Genomic DNA, 20,590 nt, shown 5'->3' with positions numbered 1-20,590 from the left:
GTAAATTAGATCTAATTTTATGCTTGGATGAGATTAAGGTCTGGTTCCACTAAAGAAATTGAACATACATATCGTCGAAAAAAATATGATAAGCAATTGCGTAAGTTCTCACCTAAAAATTGTTCTTCTTTTGTTAATTACCTTCATCACGATCCTTCAAATAAGCCATTAACTTCGGCATGCGTTATGGCCGATGATCCTCCACCAGCTGAGAAGCCCCTGTCGGACTTCTATATTGCATTACAGGAAGGACCTTCTTCCTGCATCAAACTTGAGGATATTGTCGGTAATTTTTGTATCCTGCCAAACGTTTTTAGTTTGTTACCTATATATCATGGTTTGGATCACGAAAAACCTTACAATCATCTTCGTAGGCTGCAACAAGTGGCCACAACATTTCACCATCCAACAGTCTCTAAGGAACAACTCTTGCTTTGGCTATTTCCATTCATTTTAGCGGAAAAAGCGTCAATTTGGCTAGCAGGACAACAACCACAGTCCATAGACACATGGAATAAACTAGTTCAAGTTTTCATGCTTCAATTTTACACTCATAAGAAAACAACTGAAATGCTTCAGAAAATTCAATTCTTTCGTCAAAATTCTCATGAATCCTTTACGGAAGCATGGAGTCGTTTTATTGATCTTCTGTTAGAATGTCCTCATCACCAACTAGACAAAGCTGTCCTTGTTCGTTCATTCTTTAATGGTCTTTCTGATTATAAAAAAAACTCTTGATATAATGAATGGCGGTTGCTTCATGGACAAAGGAGCTACTGAAGCATATACTTTTCTTGAAAAACAAGCGAAAAAAGGTCACACTGGGGTAACACTGAGTTGTCTAGGTCATCAAAGGACAATGTTACAAAGGCCACATCTATTTTTGAGGTAAAACCCAATCCCGCATTAAAAAATTTGATAGAATTCCTAACTAAAAAAGTAGATGCCCTTGCAGTTCAAGTAAACGATCAACTTCCAAAACAGGTCATGAACGTTGACACATCCCCATGTGTTCTTTGTCTCAGTCCTGACCATCCGGATGTTTATTGTCCCTTGTTATATGCCTCCCCTTCTCAACAGTCGGAGGAGGCATGTGCATTCAACATTCCTAATGCACCTTGGAGACAACATCCGAATTTAAACAAAGCAAAATAACCAACAGATGGGGGCTCCTCCAGGTTTCGCTAATCCACCTGTTTGACCTACCAACAATTTTATTCCATATCGCCAAGGAAATAATCAACAATACCAACAAGGTCAATTTCAAAATAATTCCAATGCTAATTATCAAACCAACCGCAGCCTTTGTTCCAACCTTGTTCCATAATCCCAACTATAATCAACAACTTCTAAGCAATAATCGAGAACTACTACCTATTGCACAACCTGCGCCACCCGTTACGGATAGGACAAACGAGACTTTCTTGGCTTACATGAACCAACAGTCTCAAATTTTAACGTCTATCCAACAATCACTTCAACAATTGGCGCAAGAAAAGAGTCAGAAAGGCGTGTTTCCTGCACAAGCAGTTCCAAACCCTAAACCAGCAAACACAGCCTTTGATCTCACCAATGCACCTAGTACAAGCACCCCCAACCAAGGTGAGGTGCATGCAATCACTACTCTACGATCTGGAAAAACTGTAGACAATCAAATACGTATGCTAGATGATCAACCAAAGGAATCCGAAGGATCAAATGAATCTATTTCCAATAATGAACCTACGGTAGATTCACCAGATCCAACAAAGTTAACATCTCCGAATGTAGGAAACAAGTAGGTAGACCCCTTTGCCAAATTCCGCCCTAAGGCACCGTTTCCTGCACGCTTGGCAAAGAAAGAATAAACCTCGATGAGAATTTTGCTGAAATTCGAGAGACTTTTCAAAATTTGACAATCAACTTACCTTTTCTCGATGCCTTAAAACTATTACCAAAACATGCAAAAATTCTGAAAGATATGTGCACCACAAAAAGGAGAACTAATGTTCCTCAACAAGCGTTCCTCATTGAACAGTTTCCCTCCATCACCGAACACAATGGTATAGTCAAATACAAGGACCCTGGTAGACCAACAGTTCCATGTACATTAGGTGACAAATATACCGCTACTGCGCTTCTAGACCTAGGAGCTAGTGTGAACTTACTTCCATATTACTTATTTAAACAACTAGGTCTTCATGAGCTCAAACCTACCACCATGACTCTACAGTTAGCCGATCGTTCCATAAAGTATCCAAAAGGAATTGTGGAAAACGTCCTCGTAAAAGTCAAAGACGTTTTATATCCTGTAGACTTTGTTATTTTGGATACAGAAGTTGCATGTGATTCCATTCCTATCATCTTAGGACGTCCGTTCCTAGCAACTGCTAATTCTCTTATTAACTGTAGGGATGGTTCAATGACCATGTCCTTCGGAAATCTATCGGTCGAGGTGAATGTGTTCAAGTTGATGAAACAAATCCCAGAGCCTGACAATGATGGTGAGGTCAACAGGGTTGATAGCATTACGCAAGAGTATTTAACAAACTCTTTTCCAGAAGATGAAGTGTACCAATTTCTTTCCTTTAGTGAATCCGAGTTTGAGGACGATGATTATACACAGGAAGTAAATGAGTTATTATAGTCAATACCATTATTTGACCCTACGACTGTGATGTCCAGTAACTTGGATGAACATCAATCTGTTTACTGCATGGATGATGACTTTCCTCAAGAATCTTTAATACCCACTCCACCCACCCCTGATTTAAAACCTCTTCCTTCGGAATTAAAATACGTACAGCTTGATCCAAATGGTCGTCACCCAGTTATCATTTCTTCACAATTGATTGACGATCAGGAAGCTCGTTTAATTAATGTCATTCAACAACATCGTTCTGCTATTGGATGGTCCCTCGATGACATTAAAGGCATTGAACCTACTGTGTGCACCCATTGCATACACCTTGAAGAAAATGCTAAGATGTCGTGTGAACCGCAACGTCGCCTAAACCCTACCATAAAAGATGTGGTATGAGAGGAAGTTTTAAAGTTACTCGATGCGGGTATTATTTACCTTATCTCTGATAGTGTTTGGGTGAGTCCAATACACGTTGTTCCCAAGAAATCTGGCATTATAGTTGTGCGAAATGATAAAGATGAATGCATTTCTGCTCGTATCCCAGTGAAATGGCGAATATGCATTGACTATCGCAAACTTAATGCTGTCACTCGTAAGGATCACTTTCCACTTCCATTCATCGATCAGATGCTCGAACGCTTAGCCGGTCATGCATATTACTGTTTTCTTGATGGTTATTCAGGTTATTTTCAGATAGTCATAGACTCTGCTGATAAAGAAAAGACCACGTTCACGTGTCCATTTGGTACATTTGCATATAGACGAATGCCTTTTGGCCTTTGCAATGCACCTGGTACTTTCCAATGCTGCATGCTTCACATTTTCAGTGATAAGGTTGAACGTTTTATGGAAGTATTCATGGACGACTTCTCAATATATGGAGATTCTTTCGATAGCTGTCTATCAAATCTTGAAAAGGCTTTTACACGTTGTGAAGAGAAAAACCTTGTTCTCAATTGGGAAAAATGTCATTTGATGGTTACAAAAGGAATAGTTTTAGGACATATCGTTTCAAAGGACGGAATCGAAGTCGACAAAGCTAAGATAGAAAAAATTGCTTCACCTCCTATACCAAAATCAGTTCGAGACATTCGCGTATTCTTAGGACACGCAGGTTTCTATAGGAGATTTATTCAAGATTTCTCAAAGGTTGCTCGACCTTTAACCAATCTCCTGCTTAAAGATGCCGTTTTTAACTTCAGTTTCAATTGCAAACAAGCCTTTGAGATTTTAAAAACCGCATTAACTACCACTCCCATAATTCAACCACCTGATTGGTCTAAACCTTTTGAATTAATGTGTGACGCGAGCGACTATGCTATTGGAGCTATACTAGGGCAACGCCGAGAAGATAAGCCAGTTGTCATTTACTATGCGAGTAAAATCCTTAATGAAGCTCAACGTAACTATACCACCACTGAGAAAGAGTTTCTCACCGTTGTATATATGCTTTGATAAGTTTAGTCCTTACCTAGTGGGTTCTCCAACTATTGTCTACTACGACCACGCGCGCCGTTATCTATTAGCGAAAAAAGATGCAAAACAAAGGTTGATCCGATGGATTCTCCTTTTGCAAGAGTTTACTCTAGAAATTAGAGATAAAAAGGTTGCGAAAATGTGGTTGCGGATCATTTATCACGCGACTTGTCGATGATGTTGATCTTGATACCGAACCTATCTCGTGATTCCTTTCGGATGAACACTTGTACTCTATTTTTTCATCCCCTTGGTACGCTGACATAGTAAATTACTTAGTTACCGAAGAAGTCCCTTCATCTTGGTCTCGTAATGACCGGAAAAAGTTCTTATCCACTGTGAAATTTTATTTTTGGGATGATCCCTACCTCTTCAAGTATTGTTCTGACCAACTAATCCGCCGTTGCATTCCCAACTGGGAACACAATGATGTGTTATCCTTCTGTCATGAACAATCTTGTGGTGGTCATTTTAGTGGTAAGAAAACTGCGGCCAAGGTTCTACAATGTGGATTCTATTGGCCAACACTGTTTAGAGATGCACATGAGTATTGCAAAGCATACAATCGCTGCCAGCAGCTAGGACGCATTACTCAACGCAATATGATGCCCTTAAATCCCATTTTAATTATGGAAATCTTTGATGTATGGGGCATCGACTTCATGGGTCCATTTCCAAATTCACATGGCTTCCTATACATACTAGTAGCAGTTGACTATGTGTCAAAATGGATTGAGGCATTGGCATGTCGTGCTAATGATCATAAAACGATCGTTTTGTTCGTAAAAGAAAATATTTTCTCTCGATTTGGTGTTCCAAAAGCTATAATTAGTGATGGGGGAAAACATTTTTGCAATAAAATTTTTGAATCTTTAGTAAAGAAATATGGAGTCACGCACAAAGTGGCAACTCCGTATCATCCTCAAACCAGTGGTCAAGTAGAAGTCTCTAATAGAGAGAGCAAATCCATTTTGGAATCAGCTAGACTTGGAATCAGAGAATGTCAACCACTAATAGATAAGGTCACAAGCAGAATCAAGGACTGGAAAGCAAAATTGCTATCTCATGCAGGTAGACTGCAACTCATACTATCAGTGCTTGGCTCACTACATGTTTATTGGGCCCGAACATTCATTCTGCGAAAAATAGTTCTTGAACAAGTTGAAAAATTTGTGCGACCTTCTGTGGAGTGGTAATGCGATACAAAAAGATGTGTGCACCAAGCTTGTTTTCAAGAACCACATATAAGACAAAGGACGAAAGGGGGGTCTGGGGATCATGAATATGGAAGTATGGAACAAAGGAGCATACTATGGTTTGGTCTTCAAAGTAGCGGCGAAGGAAAATAGCATCTGGGTTGACTGGGTATGGAAGAACCTTTTGGCCCACAAATACTTGTGGACGATGACAGACCCATAAGATTGCTCATGGTCATGGCGGAACATTTTACAGAGCAGAAAAGAAGCGAAAGAGCTCATTCAGTACTCGATCACCAATGGTAGAGATACATTAGTATGGCACGATCTATGGTGTCATAGTAGCCCTCTTTTGTTCAATGACCAGGCAGTTGTTGAAATACAGCTACCACTAAATGCCACAGTAGATCAACTGTTAACAGAAGGAGATTGGAACGAAGTGGTACGTAACATCCAAAGTAATAGGCTACGAGAGGATATCCCGGTACCGCGAATCAACAAGCACCTAGTTCAAGATCGAGTGGTGTGGACACCGCATCAGAGTGGGAAATTCACGTCGAGAAGTGCATATGAAGCCCTGAGGGTAAAAGAAGTAAAAGTCAGATGGCAGAGACTTGTGTGGGGCAGATGGGTTATCCCAAGACACTCCTTTACGACCTGGCAACTGTTCTCGAATAGCTTATCAACGCAAGATAGGCTGATGCAGAAAAAAATCCTTACTTCCTCCTGCTGCTGCTTGTGTAACCAAAGTCGAGAATATTCAAATCATCTCTTCTTTGAATGTGTGTATTCGCGAGAGATCTTTGATGGTATAAAAGTAGTCCTGGGCATTACAACGGATGGTAGAAGCTCAAATAGGGAGTGGTCATCGCTGCTGAGATTATGTAGAGGATCCAAATTTTGTGGCTGATACTTATAAGGTCTATATATGTCGCGGCAGAGTTGATGGGATATGGAAAGAAAGGAACGGAGAAGGTTCAAGAATAGGGGAGAGGCCAGCCAAAAATAGTCCCGAGGAAAATCAGCAGAGAAATAAAGAGATATGTGCGATGCAAACAGCTGATTGAAGATACTTGAAGCAAGACGGCTTTGTCGGACATTAGGAATTCGAGCTAAGTTCGTGAGAAAGGAAGAGGCGAGAGTGTAAGTGGCTTCCTCCCGAGGAAGGCAGAGTAAAACTAAACGCAGATGGTGCTTTGACGCGCAGAGGGGTCCGCCATGGAGGTCTAATCGAGAATAATCAAGGAGAGGTGGTTGCGACCTATCACGGGGAAGCGGTGATGTACAAGCTGTTCTCTATCAGGAACTGAAAGCAATCGCGATTGGACTAGAGCTATGCACTGAATTAGGATATAAAAAGGTGGAAGTTGAAACCGACTCACTTACAGCAGTGAAGATCATCACAAAAATCGCAAAACCACCATGGACGTGTTCGAATTTGGAAGCCATGATATCAAAGCTAGCTGCCACATTCAGCTATTGCTCTTTTGCACATGTCTTCAGGGAAGCTAACAAGCCGGCAGATTTGCTTGCAGGGCTTAAGATTTCTGATTGTAATGTCTTAGTAAAGTTTATACCTCCCCTAGATAGAGAATTGTATAGACTCATAGAGGAGGATGCTATAGGTACGATCTATGTAAGACTTGGTTGATTTATACAGGTGAGGGTCAGCCTAACCCTAGCTTAATTTAAAAAAAAAAATCCATTTTGGAAAAAATTGTCAATCCATCTAGAAAAGACTGGTCTCTACGATTATCTGATGCCTTGTGGGCATACATAACATATTTTAAGACACCTATAGGGATGTCTCCTTATCGCCTCGTTTTTGGAAAACCTTGTCTTCTGCCGGTTGAACTTGAGCACCGTGCTCTATGGGCCATCAAAAGCCTCAATTATAATACTAACGCCGCAGCGAAGAGAAAAAATTGCGCTTAAATGAGCTTGAGGAAATTCGAGTTATGCCTATGATCTCTCGAATCCTATAAAGCCAACATGAAAAGAGTGCATGACAAGCACATATTGAGAAAAAAGATTTCAAAGTGGGTCAAAAAGTTTTGTTGTACAACTCAAGATTACATATTTTTCCGGAAAATTAAAAACTTCGATGGTCCGGTCCTTTCGCCGCCTCGCTATCACCCCTTTATGGGGCTATTTCTTTGAAAACGTAAATGATGATAGCGAATTTCAAGTAAATGGCCAACACCTTAAACATTATCATGAGTTGCGCTCTCCGGATGTCGAAGAGACTCTTCTCAATGATCCAAATCTACATAGACTAATAGATTCGATGGTGTACTTCTTTCCATGTGTTTAAAAGAGAAAGTAAGCCATTTTAGTAGCCGGGCCTCTTCTATTTTTTTTCTAAAAATCCCTAGAGTGTGTGGTTGCAAAGCGCCCGAAACCATAGTCCACAAAAACTCTACTTCCAACCGAGTATAAATGTCTTCCTCGATAATCGAGCAAACGTGGCTTCCGGAAAACAATGGGTACCAAAAATTTCAACTCCTTCTTTCTCCTCCCTTTTCTATTCTCTTCCTCGCGAACTCCAACTCATCATTTGGTGCAAATCTCACCCATCTCGAATAGGTAATGGTCGTAGTACTTTTGCTCGAAAGCGACGGGCGAAAAAGATGGGGTGGTGTATGAACTGTCAAACTCCTTTCTGTCCAGGTCTTGATCTTCTATCCGAGATGAGCCAGTATAAGGTATATTATTGTCTGACACCAGCTCAGCAGGATAAACTTCGTTGTCGTCCCGTTGTTCCCACAGGTTGGGATTCGCCTTGAGGATCTGAAGTTAAAAGACTCACATTCGTCTTGAGGATCTGACGTAAAAAGACTCAACATGTATATACTCGTTTTTTATTTTTTCCTTAGCACCAAGCATGGTGCCCAAAGAGAGTCGTGATATACAACATCGGACATTTCCTAGTTCGTGCGGGTAATGGATTCCACCAGGCCAACCCCAATCGGTTTTCTATATGACTGTATCAAGGGGCGGTTTGAGGCTATACCATATGTACTAAGGGTAATTTTATTATTAGACCATTGCACATTGGTCAGGGATGGTACCGTCCTAAACCCTAGGCCCCCAAAACATAAAGGTTAAGCCATAGTCTGGCTGGATTGGGTTTGCCCCAGAGCCGACATGAAAGTTGCCTGAGTTAAGCTGTTGTGATGTGTTGTTTTATTTGGACTTCTGGTGTTGTTGACACGTTCCTTTCGTCTTATACATTTGTATATAAAAATTGTAAATAAATAAAAACTAAAAAAAAAAAAAAAAAAAATAAATAAATAAATAAATAAATAAAAATAAATAACTAACTAAATAAAAATAAATAAATAAAAAGGTTTGAATGTGATTTTGTCATATTCCAGTGAATGTCATTTTTAATGCCGATCGTTTTGATATATCATTGTTTCAATTTGGAGTTAAAACGAATCGAAATTCCACGTTTGAAATTTTGGAACACTTCGGGACATAAGGGGAATTTCTGGAATTCATTTGGGTTTGGGCCAAAAATTGGACCTGACCCAAAATCACGGACCCGTTTACAAAAACCCACACGCGGGGCACCCACGCGTCCATCCCTCACATTTCTTCCCCCTCAAAATCCGGATCTTGGTCTCCCTCACACTCACCTCGCGCACGCGACTAAACAGACCTGAATTCAACCCGCGCATGCGGGCTAAACTCCACCAATTCGAACTCCCTTCCTCCAGCACCATCTCCTCCATCACTCCTAGCAATTTCCACCCTCAAAAATTCATCTAGACCTTGCTATGGCAGCACGAAGGAGAATCACAGTTGAGAGAAATTTTGAAAATCTCTACAATTTCGGGATGTTTCATCCATTTTTCGATGAGGAAATTGCTAGTAGAGAGTGGGAATATCTCTTGCATTGAATTCTAGCTGATTATTCCGAAGATTTGGTGTTGAAATTTTACGACAATGGAGGTTTCCGGGGTGATGAATTTTGGATTACGGTGGATGGGTTGGAACGTGAACTCACGCTGGAGTTAATATTGAATACAGCACAGATTCCAATAAACTCTGATAGTCCGACCTTGTTGTTGTCAGAGTATCCGACTACGAGGGACTTAATGTTTGACACGCTTCTCGAGGGAGAGTACAATAATGGCTCGAACTTCATGTACCAGCACTCGCTTAGACGAAACCAACTGGCCGTCACTCAATGGCTGGCGTACAACGTCATTGGAACTTCAAAGACATCTGACGTGAACAAAACATTCTTGTACCTGCTGTGGATCCTCTAGGAGAAGAAGAACACTTTCTGTATGGTCCATTTCCTGGGCCATATTCTTACGACCGCGTCAAACAGGTCAGCTCCACTTGCTGTACTTGTTACTCAGCTTATGCTTAACTTAAGGTTCTAGTCCGCTACTCCTTTCATTCCAACAAGGTCTTTCGAGAATTTTGGAATTTTCGAGACTTGTGGGACCCAGTAGCTAGAGATGATATTGAGCGTGATAACGAACCTCCTCCTCCCCCTTCACCACCCAACTGTTTTAATGAGGCTACCATGCGCCGAATCAACACTCCCATGGAAGCCTTGAGACACATGAACACAAGTATGCACAGGATGTTTCTTCGTCAGGAAGAGATGCTTACTTCCCAAAATGACTTCTAGCAAGAAATGCGCAATCGCCAAGGCCGTTTCCAGAGAATGATGATGGCAAATCAGCGGCAATTCCAAGATCAATTGCTACAGTCTATAGGCCACATTCCGCACGGTCATTTCGGCCCGGAAGTTAAATTGGGTCGATTTCACGTAAAAACTGTTTCATCTTCCGCTAACCCGAGGATTCCCAATGTCGTTTATTTCCCTTGGCTTAGAAATGACTATGTCATTTAATTCCCTTATACATTGCATTTTTAGTTTTCTTGTGATAAAAATATTATATATCGGTTGATTTCTCATAATTTTGTATCTCCAGACGGTTTGAATGAGAAATTATTTATGTTATGCAATTATTGTACTTTCTAATATGTGAGTTTGTTCCTCGATGCATTGGGCCTACTCTCAAAGCCAAACGGTCAGAAGCCCAACGGTCAGATGCCCAACGGTCAGAAATCTAATTATAAATACAACTTTCCTTTTCCACCTTCACTCATCCCTTTCTCTCACTCTTCACACTTCACACAAAAATTCATTTTCTTGATCATAATGAATCCAATCGAGCGATGGGAAAAAGAGCAACGCGAATGGGCTATCACAGTATTCGTGATAACAATGTTTATCATTATTCTCTTGTCACTCATGCATAACATGATCCAGAACATCTAGATCTATGTAACCATTTTTTTTTTCTGACTTTCATTTTGTATATTAGTATGGTGTGTTAAATAATTCTCACACATTTGTATGGGTTATGTATTAAATGGAGAAGTTTCGTATTAAATATTTGTGTATATTAGTTGTCTTTTCCTCTCTAAAAAAAATAAAATAATAATAATAATAATAATAAATAAATAAACAAACCATAACAAAGAAAGACCATCCAAAACTCACCAAATTAATTAATTGATACTCATGTTGTTCAGAGAAAATCACGCACGCTACAAGGTATGCATAACACTTGTCACACATGCAGCTCGATTATTCTATCCATATGCTATTACTGAGGTCTGATAATCATTTCTGAAATTACGTGTAAGTCTAACTACCCTGTGAAACTTTCCTCCGTATTTTCTAACATTGAAACATCTCATTAATTGTTTTTGGAAATCTGACATAACAAGACTTACTATGGATCCCCATTGTTGCTGTTCATAATCACATGGGTCATTAACTACACTTGGAATCCAGATTGGTACAGACTCATAGATTGGCTATAAATCTCTTCTTTTTCAGCCATTCTCATTCAAACAATTCTCACTATCCTTCCCTCAGTAATACTACCAATGGATCAACCAAGAAAAATAATGCTCGAGAAAGACTACCTAAAAGTTTTGGAAGATGGCCGGTTTTATCCTTATTTTGACACCAAAATAATACGTCGGGGATGGACGCCTCTTCTATATCATTCAGCAGCTTGTGATTCCCAAGAATTGGTTTTGATGTTCTACCAATTTATAGAACCTGAGAATGGAAAATTCTACTTTGGATGCTTATGGACGACGATTGGAATTGACTAGGGAAATTATCTCCGACATACTTCAAATACCAATGAATACCCAGAGTGCCTTTTTCCAAAGTCATCATTTGATTCTGTCAAAAGTTTACTAAGAGCTACCATATCTTATGGCGAAGTGGGAAATAGACATCACGCTTGTTCTTTCGCTCTTTGAAACGTAATCAACGAAGTCGCGGCTCCACCGGTTAGGACACAATGTGATCGATACATCTCACCAATCAGAAGTCACAAAGACTCAACTTCACCTACTTTGGATTTTGCAGACTCAAAGAGATGATTTTTGTCTAATCCAACACCTGTGGAACGTGATCACCACCAGAAAACAAGAAAGTTAGCACCTCTACCTCTACCCACTTTAGTCACGCAAATTATGATGCGTTGGGGTTATCCAGTTATTTCTCCAGAAACACCACTTTAAAGAGCACATATTAGCATACTCCAAACAGACTACTCCATTGGTTTTTGGACTCCTGATACTCTGACAAATGAACAGAACGACCCAAGCTCAAACCCTGACCGTTTCTTTGATGAAAATGCCATGCTAAAGTTTTTTAACCCCATGGAAGGCATTCAATTTCTTCATCATGGCATGCGGGAACTACATGCTCGTCAGAATATCATCATTACAACTCTTAAGGATTTCCAAGAACGTCAAGCAAAGCATGATGTTGAACAGGAGGAAATCTTGGAAAATCATTCTCGGTCCTTGCAGAATCACGCTCTCCTTATGGAAAATCAAACTACACTCTCTGCCCGGCCGCGGGACATTCGGATGCATTTCGGCCAACAAATGGAAGAACTAAACATCACGGTGCACGATATGCATCTCCGGACTCGAATCGCGACAACCGAAATTTCTTTCGGACAATCGTATGCGATGAACTCTACGCATAGGCGGGAAGTTGTAAAATTGCCTCAAGACCGGACCGCCACTGGACTGCACATATGACCCACTATGCGGGCCTACAAGATTGGATGAGTCATCAATCATGGAGCATGTCAAGACAAAAATGACAAATTATTAGTGCAAAGTTGACACCTTGCATGTAATTAATTAGATTAGGTGTTAATAGTGAAAAAAAGGCAAGGTGTCACTTTGTTTTAATGTGGTGGATAAAAATGAAGTAAATGTGGTTTGATGTTTCACATGGGAGGAAATGAGATGTCTCTCAAATGGAGAAGAAAACAAAACAAGTGGGGGACACTCCATTTACTCCATTGACTTCTTTTTTCTTACCTTGTATTATTTTAGTTCCTTAGTCATTTTGGATTATTTAGTTTAGTTTTGGTAAGAAAAGCTTGTAATAGTTTTAATGGAGGAAACTTTGGTTTTCTTCTAGTTGAAAATAAATCAAAAGCAAGTGAGTTAGATAATTAGTCTTATTTTTCCTTTTTCTCTCTCTCTCTTTTTGTACTTTCTAACTTGTAATCCTTCATTCCAAGGATCATGAGCTAACTTCCCTTTGGGGAGTTAATCAAACTCATGTGAGGGAAAAATCTTTGTTGTTGGTTTGGTGGGTTGTTTAGGAAGAACAACTAGACCTACACCCTATCCCAAAATGATAGTTGGTGTAGTGTCTAGTTAGGGATCAAAGTGATGAGCTTAGAGATAAGTCATTGCTTTGGTTCCACTTGCTAGCATGTATGAGCTTAGAGATGAGCCATACATGTTAGGGAATCAAGTTTTCTTCTATTAGACTTGTCTGTGAGTTCTAGGAAGAATAAAATAAACTTATTAAAATCAACAACAAAAGTTAACTTCACATGAGGAGGATTAACTCTCCATATTTTCTTTTAGTAAATCGTATTGTGTTTTAGTTGCATTCACTTGAAACTTAATTTTTTTTATGTTTGTGTAGAAAAGAAACCTAGTATTAGTATTTAACTTACTCACTAGTTCCCTAAGAGTAAAAACCAAGTTGTAGTTGTCCTAGACTTTAGGTTAGATCGAATCTTTACTCCAACTATATGAACACGAAATTTTGTGAGTAAGGAAACTTTGAATTTGCACTTTTGTCAAATTAGAGAGACAATCTCTAACGTAGTAAAAAGTAGATATCAAGGTGAAAGACTGAAAGGAGAGATTGTAATCTTCCTTCCCACTTTATAAAAGGCTAGCTCTTGTAGAAGTAGGCACTATTGGCCGAACCACAGTATATCTTTGTGTTGTGGTATGTGTTTAATTCTGCTTTACATTATTATCTGTTGCTAATAGTTGTTTAGCGAGTTGGGCATGTTAGTATAGGTTGTAGTTGATATTTAGAATTTGTCTGGAGTTGAATTGTGTTCAAATACAAGTTATCTGTGTAGTGGGAGAATCGATTGGTATTGGTATAAACCCCAACAAAGTTCACTTGGATAAGCACTAACACTAATAGTATCACCTACAAAAAACAGATTTATTATGTTGTTCGTCGAAGATATATATTAGAACTCAAAACAAGTAATAAAAATTTAAAAAGATACAATGTTGTGTTCATTTTTTAGATTCATGAGTTTTGTGTTAATGAGACTATTTCCAACAAGTGCAGGAATGTTCGAAAAATAGAGATATCTTCATGAGATATGTTTCTTTGGTGCATATGTTGTAAATTGTTCAACATATTCCTTCAAAACATTAATTAAGAAAAATATTGATTAAAATTATTACTGTTACAGGTACTGCCAATTTTTACCACGTTTCTATAGTAATCTTGTAACGACCCAAATTATGACGGTCGGAAGATCAACGATAGATGGGCATGGTAGTAAGATAGTACATGAAACGGGGAGCATCCTAGCAGGGCCGCGGCTATCGAAATGTAGGGGAGAGGGGGGAACACGTTGGGTATGGGGCTGATAGATGAATGCCGTGAGTCAAAGGTTGGATGAGCCTGGAGTCAGATAAGCACGATACACATGTGGCACAGGATAGATCCTCAGACCCTCTCGTACTCATGGAAACCCTACATGTGGCGACAGAGAGGGCGAGAGATTGATGGACAGATGGACGACTACGAGGGAGTGTGAGGGGGTATAAAGATAACAGTGAAGGGGAAAGAAAGGGGGAGGAAAAAGAGAAAAAAGGAGGTGAAGAGAGAAAAAGAGGCTACAACATTTGGCGCCATCTGTGGGAAGAGATCAAAGCCAATAGAGAAATGGCGACAAGGGTGAAAAGAGGAGTAGGAAGACCGAGAAAGGCGGTGGTCAACGAGGAGGAGGTGGAGTCAGTAAGGAGCGACGGGGGAAATCAAGGCGGGGAAGAGACAGTAGTGTCGGATTCAGAGGAAACAAGGCTGTTGCATGAAGAAATATCAAGGTTGAGGGAAGAAAATGAAGGGCTACGAAGGGAGAAGGAGACCATAGAGGAATTTGATAGAGATGGGTCTGAGTCAGAGAAAGAGGAGGAGGAGAGGCCGAACTTGGCGGATAATGTGGTGGCGGGACTCACAAAAGAGCAAGTTAGAGAAAAGATTGCCAGTGATCTGAAGGCAAACCTGGAACGAGCTAAGGGCGTAGGTGGAGCGGCGACCCAAGTGGTGGCGGGACTAAACCATAACCCGTTGGCGGACACTGTTTGGAAGTCCGAGGTTCCAAAGAGGTTCAACTAGCCCAAGTTTGAGAGGTATGACGGGAAGGGAGACCCAACGTATCACATCCATCATTTTCGACATCAGATGCCGCTATGGCAAGAACCTCGGTATAATGGGCTGCGATGCATGATGTTCCCCGCAAGCTTAAAAGGGGGAGCTTCTGACCGGTATTACCGGTTACCGTCTAAGAGTATAAACAACTTTCAGGAGTTAGAGCAAGCTTTCATAGACCACTTCATACATCAGAAGAAGCGAGTAGTAGATATCGCGACTTTGTTCAATGTAAGACAGAGATCCGCGGAGTCAGTGAGGGATTTCTTGTGCAGATTCAAGGTAGAGACGTTGAAGGTGGAAAACTTGGATGAAAGAACCACGGTGATAGCATTTGAACGAGGTTTACGCCCGAGAATGAGGGTACATGAGTTTGTAGCCAAGAACGAAATCGCGACATTATAGGAACTATACCCGAGGGTGGAGAAATATATAAGGTATGAGAACACTATGCAGAAAGAGATGAAAAGGCCGGGAAAGGCAGTATTGTCGTTAGACAGAGGCGAGGACCGTCGGAGATATGAGTCGTCAGACAGGGGAGGCAGTGGGTATCGTGGGTACTCGTCGCGGCCCGAAAAGGGCAGAGAAGAGGTTAAGAGGGAGAACATGGAGAGAAAACCTTGTCGTGAAGTGGAACAAGTGTCGTTGAACAGGTCATTAAGTGAGATATTGCCGCTAATTTAGAATTTGCAGGGGCATGAGAGGCCGCGAACCAAGCCAGCGGAAATGCAAGGCAAGCCTTATTATGCCTACCATCAGATACATAACCATGAGATGAATGACTGCTACATGCTCATAAGGTGGTTAATTCAGAGGATGATAAGGAAGGGATTGTTGAAGGAATTTACAATGGAGGAGGAGAAAGCAGAGCAAGTACCAAATTAGGGGAGGATATTGAGAACGATCATGTGATTTTCAATGGAGAGGTTTTGAGTTATAATGCCCACCAAGATAAGATAAGACGAATTGTGAGCATCCAGCAGGTCCACGAAGCGTCAGGTCATTTGCGGCCAACTCCATGGTCCGCAAATGGAAAGGGTAGCATAGTGTTCACCGATACAGATCTCTAGGCGGTCGACTCTCCGCACGAAGATGTATTGGTGATCACAATGGCGATGGGTAATTACATGGTGAAAAGGATACTAATTGACTATGGCAGCGTCGTGGATTTGTTGTTCAGAGGGACAATGGAAGAGATGAAGATAGATAAGAAACAACTGAGACCCTCGCAGACAAATTTGTACGGGTTCAATGGAAGCATGACTGAGCCTCTGGGGGAGCTCCTACTCCCAGTGACAACGGGGCTGGTTACAGTGTTCTCTCGATTCAAGGAAGTGGATGCCGACTCACAGTACAATGCCATTTTAGGGAGGCGGTGGATTCACGAGATGAAGGCGGTACCCTCCACCTACTGCCAAGTGATCCGGTTTCCTACCCCAACCGGGATTTATGAAGTCCGCGGCGATCAGGTGACGGCCAAGAATAGTCATCAGAGTACAGTGAAGAGATTGGTCCGCGGATCAGGAGAGACTTCATACCCTAGGAAGAGGCAAGCATAACAATTACAGTGTACCTCCGTGGAGGGGGAGGTTGAGTCGGTGGTGGGGCCGAAGACCCTCGATGAGATAGAAATAGTGAATTTAGGGGAGGGAGAGGAGAAAAAGTTCACTTCAGTAGGTTCTAGTTTGCCTAAGGAGTGGAGGAGTAAATTGGTACGGTTCTTGTCTTAAAATAAGGATGTCTTTGCGTGGGTGATTGAGGATGTCACAGGATTAGATCCAGGATTCGCATGTACCGAAAAAGAATGGCAAGGTCCATATGTGTGTCAATTTTACAGATGTTAAATTAGAGTGTCTTAAAGACACCTACCCCATGCCGAGAGTGGATGAATTGGTGGATAGAACCGCGGGGTTCAAAATATATTCGTTCATGGATGCATCTATGGGGTATAACCAAGTCGCGATGTACGGACCAGATCAGGAGAAGACGACCTTTGTGGTGGAAGGCGGTACCTATTGTTATACGAGGATGCCGTTTGGGTTGAAGAAGGATGGGGCTACTTTTCAACGGTTAGGAGAGAAATTTTTTGAAAGATCCGAAAGGGAATTGAAATATACATAGATGACATGGTGGAGAAGCGTATGTTAGAGGAGGAGCACTTAGAGGGTCTGAAGGAGACATTTAGTATACTGCGGACGCATAATTTGAAGCTCAACCCAGAGAAGTGTATGTTTGGCGTGACCACAGGGAAGTTCCTGGGTTACATTGTTATTCACCGGGGAATAGAGACTAACCCCGAACAGTTAAGTTCCTTGGTGGAGATGCCGTCGCCGCAGGACGTCAAAGAGGTATAGCGCCTAGCGAGAAGGGTCGCAGCATTAAACAAATTCATTTTAAAGTCGTCGGACAAGTGTAGGCCGCTGTATCAATTGCTAAGGAATATACCAGATTTCTTATGGACCACAGAATGCGAGAAGGCATTTCTGGAATTGAAGAGTTATTTGGGCAAGGCCCCTTTGTTGTCGCGGCCTGAACAGGGAAAGAAATTATACTTGTATCTGGGGGTCATGGAATATGCAGTTAGCTCAGTGCTTGTCCAATTGTCTATAAGATAGAGAAGCCGGTTTACTTCCAAAGTAAAACCTTACTAGATGCCGAGACCCGGTATAGTAGAGTTGAGAAGTATGCTTTGGCGTTGGTTTTCTCGGCCTTGAAGTTGAAACCTTATTTCGAAGCACACTCGATAGTGGTAGTAACAAATTTGCCCCTAAAACAAGCGTTAAAAGCGGAAAAGTCTGGAGAATGCTAAAATGGGCAGTGATGCTGAGTTCTTACGAGATACAATACCAGATCAAGACCACGGAGAAAGCACAGGCCGTCGCAGAATTTCTAGCGGAGTTCCCAGCAGAGGATCCCACCTGGGGGGAAGAGGTGGTCATGGAGCCTGAAAGGAACAGTGAGCAGGATATCTTAGACCCTTGGGACAAGAGAAACGGGTGGAGAGTGTTCACAGATGGGTTTTCCACGGATACATGCAGTGGAATAGGGGTGGTATTAGTTACACCAGATAACAACAAAATAGAACTAACCATGACGCTGGGATTTGCGGGATCTAACAATGAATCAGAGTATGAGGTGGTGATAGCGGGTTTGAGAATGGCCGAGGATGTGGGGGTAAGGGAGCTGATAGTGTACTCGGACTCGAATTTGGTGGTGTGTCAGGTAAATGGGGGGTTTGCCACTCGCTGTCTGCGAATGGCGAGGTATTTAAAGGTGTTACATGAAAGATCCGCCAGGTTTGCGAAGATCAAGTTCGTGCATTTAGGTTGCGGTGAGAATAGACATGCTGATGCCCTGGCCTACGTGGCCGTGGCAATACCAGGATCTGAGGAAAAGATGATAAAAGTAAGGAGGTTGGAGAAACCCAGCACGGAGGAGGCGATGGAGGTATGCCAGACCGCAAAAGAAGAGGAGGGTTGGATGGATCCCATCAAGAGCTTTTTATCTGGGAAAGTGGTGATAGATAGAAAGGAGAGAAGAAGATTGGAACAGACTTCTCAGAGGTACATTCTGTTAGAGGGAGAGTTATATTGAAAGAACTTTAATGGACCCCTGTTGAAGTGTCTCGGGCTGAGGTTGGCCCTAGAAGTGTTAGCAGAGTTACATGGGGGAGATTGTGGAAGCTATTCAGCGAGAAGAACCATGGTTCACCGACTGCTAACACAGGGCTACTTTTGGCCCCATATGAAGAGAGACGTGGTGGAATTCTCTAAGAGATATGATAAGTGTCAGAGATTCGCTTAGTTGATTTTTGCACCAGCTGAACCACTACATAGCGTGTCAAGTCCGTGGCCGTTTGCAATGTGGGCGATGGACATAGTTGGTCCGCTATCCATGGCCAGCGGTAAGAGGAGGTTCATGCTAGCAGCCACCAACAGGTGAAGGAGGTGAAGGAGGTGCAAGTGATTAAATTCTTGTGGTGCAAGTGATTAAATTCTTGTGGGAAAACATCATATGTAGATTTAGATTGCCGTATGCCATCATCGCAGACAATGGAACTCAATTCACAGGAGCAAAGGTGCAGGCGTTCTTACAAGCATACAAGGTGAAACAAGGGTTCTCGACTCCATACAATTCGGAAGGCAATGGGCAGGCGGAGTCCTCTAATAAAACCATAATAAACAGTCTCAAGAGAAAGTTGGAGGATAAGAAAGGGGCGTGGGCCAACAAATTAAATCATGTTCGCTGGGCTTACAGAACCACACTGCGAACTTCCACTAGAGAGACCCCTTTCTCCCTAACTTACGGCGTCGAGGCTGTGATCCCCTTGGAAATGGTGGCAACCACAACCCGAACAAAGGCCGTAGAAGGAGGTTTGAACTGGGGCATACTAGCATGTGACTTGAATTTGGTAGAAGAAAGAAGGGATTCGACTCACATCAGGCTAGAAGAGTATCACCGACGTCTCCAGAGATAGTATAACAAGAGAGTCAAGCCGTGGCAGTTCAAAATAGGAGATTCCGTGCTGCGACGAGTGATGCCCAGTACCAAGAGGGAGAACGACGGAAAACTGGGTCCAAGCTGGGAGGGCCCCTATATAGTGGCTGACGTAGGAGAGGCTGGCACGTACAAGCTGTAGACTGCGAAGGGAAAATTAATAGAAAAGCCATGGAATGTGAGAATGTTAAAAAAATTCTACACTTGAATGTAATGGAGATCCAGAGCAAAACGCTGGAGCTGTTTGTAAATATATAATACAATGACACTTTTGAGAAGAGAATATCACTTGTTATGAATAGCTTCAACAATCAAACTTGACACAGCGGGTGGAAAGGAGCCCTTCGTGGACGAGGGGTCCAAATCAAATTTGGGGCAGGATGAGCTGTCCCAACAGGCTTCGTGGCCTACTAGAGCTGGCAAAGTGGGATGAGCCCTTCGCGGATGAGGGGCCTAAATCACATATGGGGGCAAAGAGAGAGCCCCAGCAGTCTGCAAAATCACTCAAAGAGAGAGGCAGTGGGGGGGAAGTAGCCCTTCGCAGACGAGGGGTCCAAATCAAATTTGGGGCAGGAAGAGTTGACCCAACGGGCTTCATTGCCTACTAGAGCCTGTTAAGTGGGACAAGCCTTTCTCGGATGAGAGGCCTGAGTCACACATGGGGGCAGGGAAAGAAGTGGCCCCAGTGGGTGACACGGTCAATCTGAGAGAGTTGAGATGGAAAGGGATGAATAATGACATCCGGAGTTACTATGCTAGAGAGTGTCAAACGACAAAGCCACTATATGGTGCGTGGGTATGTGAGGTCGCAATCAAGACAATAGTTAAAACAAAGGGAGATAAAAACAAAGTGGGGAGCAAAGCAGTTCAAACAAAGTAATTAAACATCATGAAAATAACAATTGAGTACTACAAGTGTCAAAGTTAGTTACAAAACAGATAGGGCAAAGCCAAATACAATCTTCAAAGCAAAGGAATAGGCAATAGTGGGGCTAATCTAAGTCTTGTAGCGAGACT

General features: G+C 41.9%; 2 protein-coding genes across 2 annotated transcripts; both read left to right on the top strand.

Moving 5' to 3' along the window:
• Nucleotides 1–16,185: 16,185 nt before the first annotated feature.
• LOC147524650 (uncharacterized) lies at nt 16,186–16,635 on the top strand. Its single transcript, XM_086575706.1, has one exon. The coding sequence runs from the start codon at nt 16,186–16,188 to the stop codon at nt 16,633–16,635; it is 450 nt and encodes a 149-aa protein (XP_086431832.1).
• Nucleotides 16,636–17,896: 1,261 nt separating this feature from the next.
• On the top strand, nt 17,897–18,670 carry LOC147524649 (uncharacterized). The gene has a single exon (XM_086575694.1). The coding sequence runs from the start codon at nt 17,897–17,899 to the stop codon at nt 18,668–18,670; it is 774 nt and encodes a 257-aa protein (XP_086431820.1).
• Nucleotides 18,671–20,590: the final 1,920 nt, after the last annotated feature.

The sequence above is a fragment of the Coptis chinensis genome, chromosome 1, assembly GCF_015680905.1.
Source record: "Coptis chinensis isolate HL-2020 chromosome 1, ASM1568090v1, whole genome shotgun sequence".
NCBI classification, from domain to species: domain Eukaryota; kingdom Viridiplantae; phylum Streptophyta; class Magnoliopsida; order Ranunculales; family Ranunculaceae; genus Coptis; species Coptis chinensis.
This window is presented reverse-complemented; position numbering and strand designations above follow the sequence as displayed.

Bases quoted from the DNA above. Each gene is read 5' to 3' on its own strand.
- LOC147524649 (XM_086575694.1), top strand. From the start codon at position 17,897: ATGCTGAGTTCTTACGAGATACAATACCAGATCAAGACCACGGAGAAA.
- LOC147524650 (XM_086575706.1), top strand. From the start codon at position 16,186: ATGGCGATGGGTAATTACATGGTGAAAAGGATACTAATTGACTATGGC.